At 53.3% G+C, this 6,282-nt stretch overlaps 1 protein-coding gene across 7 annotated transcripts in view; it reads left to right on the top strand.

The window, feature by feature from the left end:
- ATP9A (ATPase phospholipid transporting 9A (putative)) overlaps nt 1-5,503 on the top strand; it is a 132,488-nt gene extending 126,985 nt beyond the window's left edge. For all 7 annotated transcript variants that reach the window (XM_004746183.3, XM_045082076.1, XM_045082077.1 and 4 more), the window contains one exon: nt 1,157-5,503. In XM_004746183.3, coding sequence (XP_004746240.1) covers nt 1,157-1,293 — 137 coding nt within the window. In that variant the 3' untranslated portion in view covers nt 1,294-5,503. The remainder of the gene's footprint in view (nt 1-1,156) is intronic.
- Nucleotides 5,504-6,282: the final 779 nt, after the last annotated feature.

A 6,282-nucleotide genomic window follows, 5' to 3' on the forward strand; every position in this document is an offset into this window, starting at 1 on the left:
CAGCTGTGACTCAGCTTCCTGGAACAGAGGCTCTCCGGCTTGATGTCAGTCGGGTTTCCTTTGAAAAGCACACTGTGTGAACTGGCTTAGAAGGGATCCCATTGAGTTCAGCAAAGACTGGCTGGGGTTCTCCAGGGAGCCGGTCACTGCGCTGGGCTCCGGGGGGCTGTGGAGAGGTCAGACGTCCAGGTCTCGCTCATGAATAAGGGATAGCCCCACAGGATGTGTCCTTATCACAGGGTGGAGAAACTCCGCCTTTCCCTCCGCCTAACCCCTCCGATGACGTCTCTTGCTGGTCAGCAAACGGTCCTTCAGGTTCGGGTAAAGGGAAGACGGACATCTGCGAAAAGTGAAGTCTTCGAGGAGTTTCACACTTGTCCCCAGAGTCCGTCCGGATGGGTTTCGTGAGCACCTGTCGTGTGCTCTGTGGCTTGGGGTGGTGAGCTCTGCCCTCGGGAAGCTGCCACGGGCCGGATGGGCAGCTGTGTGTGGGCTCCACGGCCGGGCATTCAGCGGGACTGTGGCCGGTGCCAGCCACCTGCCTCCCACCCCCTCCTGTGCGCCATTGTGCGGAAGCTCGTGAACCCTGCTCTGCTCTCACAGAATCCTCTGGACTGCGGGCTTACTGTCCTGCAGCAGATGGGGGTGCCCGTCCTTAGCTGGAAGCCCCTGGAGGCTACCCCCCGTTTCCAGCTTGGCACTGCCCTCAGGCCCGGCTGCCCGTAGCTTTGGTGATCATCCCAGAGGCAAAGGGAAAATGAAGGGAAACGAGGGGAAAAGCCTTTCTGCTCTTGGGCGGTGGGTGGATATAGAAAATCCGACGTGCTGTCAGATTCCACAGCAGAAACACCCGTAAGAATCGTTTGTGCCCCTGGTTTTCTTTCCCCGGTGCTGGAAACAGCATTTCACGGACTGTCCGTGAATTCAGCCGCAGAAGCAGGTCAGAGAGAGGAGGGGCCGGGGAGAGTCCAGGCCCCGGGAGACTGAGCCGAAGGAAAGGGCCAGTGCCCAGAGACCGTGTGTCGGTGACGGGATCCCATGCAGAGACAGCTCTGCCCCCACTTACCCCCCATCAGAGCTGTGCCGGCTATTCTGAGCCCCATAGGCCTTCCAGAACATTCCGCCCACTCACCACGGTCTTCCCGTTTGCTTGCAGATGTGTACTTTATCGCCACTCTGTCGTTCTTGTGGAAGGTGTCCGTGATCACTCTGGTCAGCTGCCTGCCCCTGTACGTTCTCAAGTACCTGCGGAGACGGTTCTCCCCGCCCAGCTACTCGAAGCTCACGTCGTAGGCGGCGCCGACCCAGGGCGCCGCGGCCTCGGCGCTCTCCTGCCGGGCAGAGTTCAAGTTGCGTTTTTCTTACCTGCTGCCTGTGGGTCGTGCAGGCCTCGCTAACACGTGCAGTTTTGACGCGAAGAGGCTCCGCGTGGGGTCCTGACGCCGGACCATCGGGGAGGTCCCTGGAGGGGACCCCGCGGGCCTGCTCGGGCCCCTCGCGGTTCGGCCCGCAGCGAATGTACATATGTTAAAGCCGGCGGCTCCGCTGACGATTAATCCGTGGGTCACTGGGCAAGCTTCCGAGGACTTGCTTTCTGTTGTCATGCGATAAGGGTTTCTGTCTAGTTGACGATCGTAGAGGGGTTTCTGTTTTTGTGTTCAGCAGTCCTCATGTGTGTGTACTCTTTACATCTTTCTCACTCTTAAAAGCCGGCTTCGGAGAAATGTAAAAGCCCTTGGGATAGGTTTGTGGGGAAAGACAGTGACTTCGGTAGAAAGTTACGCAGGCAGTCATCTCGAGGGGGAGATGCGGCTTGTCCTGTCCGAGGCAGTGCTGCTCTCTGAGGCCGCCCCGGCTTCCTAGAGTGACATAGAGCAAAGGAGAGGAGGGAGAGCGAGACAGAGGGTGCCACCAATCCAGTCTGGCCTCTTCCCTCGGACTCAACACCTCCAGCCCTCGACTTAGCTCCACCTGCCACCTCGTCAAAGAATTTTCGGAGATGTTCTCCTGCTTTCTTCGGACCTGGTAACGATAACCAAGCCCGCGGCCGGCTGAGGACACCCTCCGACATTTTCAGCAGAGTTGTTGCAGCAGGAAACGTGCCACTGAACAGCTCCTCAATGTGTCGACAGACGGATAAGAGACTCCACTAATTCTTTAGACAGTGTTGCACATGTGGCCGGGCCCGTCCGAGTCCTGAGTGCAAGGTCAGGGACGGGGGGCTCTCTGCTCCACAGACGTCTGTTTCCCATTAGGAGGCTGAATGACTAAGGCAGAGGCATATCCCATGTTGCTGTGCGTCGTTCGTCGGGGCAGCCCCGGTGGGAGGAGGCCCAGGCTGCCGCTCCAGGGCCCTGGGGTCTGGGCTCCGTCACACTGCCTACGGCTTTCGAAGGGAACTTGCTTAAAGGCAGCTGGCAGTATCGATCCCCGCCCCCCCCGCGCCGCCCCACGGGGATAGACTACACGCCCATGTGTTTCTCATAAAGCTGTGGCTTCTCGTTTCAGAGGAGGAAGGGGGAGTGCAAGGCCTGGACCTGGCAGGGCAAGGCATCCTCGGGGTTCCGAGTCCCTCGGCGCCTGCCATCAGGGCTTGGCCGGTTGATCTTCCAGAGCTGACCATGCTCGAGATCTTGGACTTGGATGAATTCCTTTGGCCCCTTCTGCTTGTGTGGGCTTCAGGGCTGCGGGTTCCGGCTGGTGGTGGCACCCACTACCTTCTGGGCAGCCGGCTCTGGGGGAGCTGGGGGTGCGTGGAGCAGGCGGTGGTCCCCTTGCCCGGGAGCACTCTTCATACGCTCCTGCATGGGTGCTGCCCCTTTGAAACTTCATAAAATGACCGCAGGTTTCAGGCACCGGTAAGCTGGCTGCTGATGTGCTTCTGTGTGAAGACTGTGCGTTTCTGCATTCGTCTTTGCCTGCTCCTGCCGGCTATTCCTGCTGCACAGACCCACAGAGAATACAGGTTGCAGTGGGTGAATAGTTAGTTGGGATTAGGACCTTGGTCTAAAACTCTATGAAAGATCGAACACGTCTGACTTCTTCCTGAGTGATGTTTCCCAGTTTCAAAGGGAGGGAAGCTGAGTGTGGGGCTCAGAGGTTCACACTTGGTTCTGTCTTTTTGGAAGGCTGATGATAAGTCTTACGTTGTTCTGTTCTGAGTTTGTAAACCGCGATCCTGGCCTTCTGCACAGACGGGATGGCTCCTGGGGTAGGTCTTAAGGAACCATTGCTAGGAAATGGCAGACGTTCAGCAGATAGTGGGAGGTGGTCTCTCTGGTTTTATCCCTCAAGTCCCAAGTGATCCAGGTGTGTGAGTTGACTTTTAAAGTCCACACCTGAGCTGCTGCTTGCCATCTCCCAGGAAGGAAGCTTTCCAGAGAGGCTGAAGAAGCCCTCCAGCCCGACCTCCCCCTGGAAGTTGATGGATGTCTGTCTTGCTGTTAAAAACCATGTTCTGTTGTCTCAGCCACACTCTAGTAGAGGCAGTCAAGGGCCAGAGGGACCGAAATCCAAGTGGAGCCCAGACCACCGTCACTGGGCAGCCTGCGTACACCACCTGCTGGGGGGCCTCGAGTGTCCAGGAACGCGTGTGCCCTCAAAGGGTGGGAGCCTCCAGTCGGTGAGAGTCCAGGATGGTCGCCTGCCCAGGTCAGCCTCATCCCAGCAGAGAGAAGTGCGGCACACGCGGGTTGTCTTAGTTGGGGGGAGGACAAACACTGGAGCTACTTCACAGGAAGCTCCTGAGTTCATTAACCTTAAGCATAAGGATTCTGTTTATCTTTTTCTCGGTTTCCCAATCTGGAAAGAATTTAAGAAGCACCACTGACCCCTTCCCCTCACCTTGGACCTCAGTGGGACCTAAGTCTGTGATAGCTGATTTAATTCGAGGCCAGAGGCCCCACAACACGCAATCAGTGCTGTTCAAACATTTCTCCTTAAAGTAGAAATGACAACCCCCCGACCCTCTGACACCGTTATGTATTTGTGTCCCAGTAAGCACTTTTGTTTTATGATGATTTTTGCTTGATCTTGCGGTGATGGTTGTGTGTGCGCGAGGACCGTGGGATCTGTTTGTGGTTTCTCCTTTCCCCTTCCTTCCTCGAAGAAAATGACCAGACGATCTTCTCCATCTTCAGTGATTTCTGGTGCCCGACAGTGTGGATCCTCGTTTGGCAGCTGTGTGCTGGGTTGCCCGCGGTGCTGGGCCAGGCCAGTTGCATTGGCTGTGGCTGCTCGGAGTGGCAGACGTGGCTCCCGAGCCCTGGAGGGCATCCCTGGGGGCATCCTAACATCGGGGCAAACCACCTGTTTGTAGCCGCCGGGAGCTGGGAGATCAAGAGCTGGGATGTCCCCCACTGCGACGGTCGTATTCTCCGGGTCCCCGGCCAGCGTCCCCTAATAAGTGAAGCCCTTTTGTGTCCTAGTAATCTTGAATGTCTGCTGACCCCTTCCCTCGGTGTGTTCTCTGCTGAAAGTTAAGGTCACACTGACAACTTTTGAATGTATTTTGAGTTTTGTGCTCATTGGAAATTGACACAATAATGCCTATTCTTCCTCCAGACTTTGCTTTTATACTTTGTTTTGTTTTTACTGGGGTGGGGATGGGAACGCCCTCATGCCTTTATGGGGCAGCATTTTAAACCTTTGCCAAAATTGCCGATGGGACCTACATGTGCTTCCGCTCCATCCTATTGAAGGCAAACACCTGTCAGCTGTTTTTTATCTTTAATCTCCTGTGTGTGTTTCAGTGCGTGTGTGTATGTGACTGTGTCATCTCCAGTTTTTGGATGAGATGCTTGGTTTGCATTAAAATCCCGTTACTCCCAGCTTTGTTTTCATTAAGAAACCTAACAAGGAGCTTTGTAAATACAACGGATTTTATTTCTCCTCCCTTCCTTTAATGTAAAGGAAATTGTTGCGTATACTTACGGGGAAATATTTCCATTAATGATGTTCATTTTGTCTTGGACAAGTGTATGTTTCTGAATGGAGCGGAGAGGCAGATGATGTCGTGAGCAGCGCCCCAATGACCTTGAGCTCCGCAGCACCTCCTTGCTCCGCGGCAGCTGTACCCGTGGACCCGTCCTGGTCACCGCATGGTCACGGGTGCCGTCTGTTCAGGTCGCTGGGTTCCGTCAGTGAATACTGCGTTTGTTGGGGATGGGGGCAGGGACAAGTGTGGGGGGGTGCACAAAAAAAGCTGTGGCTAAATTACGATTTTGTCGCTCTGGGGCTAACTGTAAACTCTCCTAGGAGTCCGTGGCCGTCCCGTTAGTAGGTTAGTAGAGTCTGCCTTGCAGACTCTCACCAGGACAGTATTTTGTCATGAGAGAGCCGCTCTGGTACAGGATGATGCTTTAATTTAGCAGGGACTCCCAGATGATTTAAATTCTCGATCCTGTGATGATAGCCATGTGATGCTGCGTGCTCCGAGCGGTTCTGCTTTCATTGTCTGCCAGCCCAGCCCGTTGCTGTTGCCCAATAAAGCTTGTGTACTTTATGCCTCCGGGGGATCATTTTAATTTGTGCGGAACCATGAATTCTGGTGTCAAAATGAAGGCTTTTTATTATAATGCTGTTTTCTGTGTAACTCACGGTACAAAAGGTGTAAATGGCTTTTTCTCCAGTTAAAGTTAACTGCGATTTTGGCAAAAAGAAAAAGGAAAAAAAAAAAAAACACCCCATTCCCAACCCATGCATTGTTGTTTATTCTCTACTGTCGTCTGTTACAGACATGGCATAATTTCAAAAGGTGATCGATAGAAGTAGGAAAAAGAGCATTTTATAAGATTCATTTTTTATTTATACGCACAGTCCTTGATCAGTTCAGAAACCTTTTAAAAAAATTTTTTTTTAAATTTTAAAAATTTTTTTTCATGTGTTTTTTTAAAGATTTTATTTGTTTATTCAACAGAGATCACAAGTAGGCAGAGAGGCAGGCAGAGAGAGAGGAGGAAGCAGGCTCCCTGCTGAGCAGAGAGCCGATGCAAGGCTTGATCCCAGGACCCTGGGATCATGACCTGAGCCGAAGGCAGAGGCTTTAACCCACTGAGCCACCCAGGTGTCCCACTTTTTTTTTTTTTTTTAAAATCAGGTGATAGATTTAGGAATCTATCCAGTCACTGTGGATATTAAGGGGGGCACGTGTGGTGACAAACACTGGGTGATACACGCAACTCATGAATCCCTGAGCGCTGTAGCAGTGCTAATGACGTCTTACACCATGGCTAGCTGAGCATAATAAAAAAGGAACGCAGTCACCTAAGTTTGAGGCAGAAG

This window comes from Mustela putorius, unplaced genomic scaffold (genome assembly GCF_011764305.1).
Source record: "Mustela putorius furo isolate JIRA1106 unplaced genomic scaffold, ASM1176430v1.1 tig00000592_pilon_pilon_pilon, whole genome shotgun sequence".
Taxonomy (NCBI): Eukaryota; Metazoa; Chordata; class Mammalia; order Carnivora; family Mustelidae; genus Mustela; species Mustela putorius.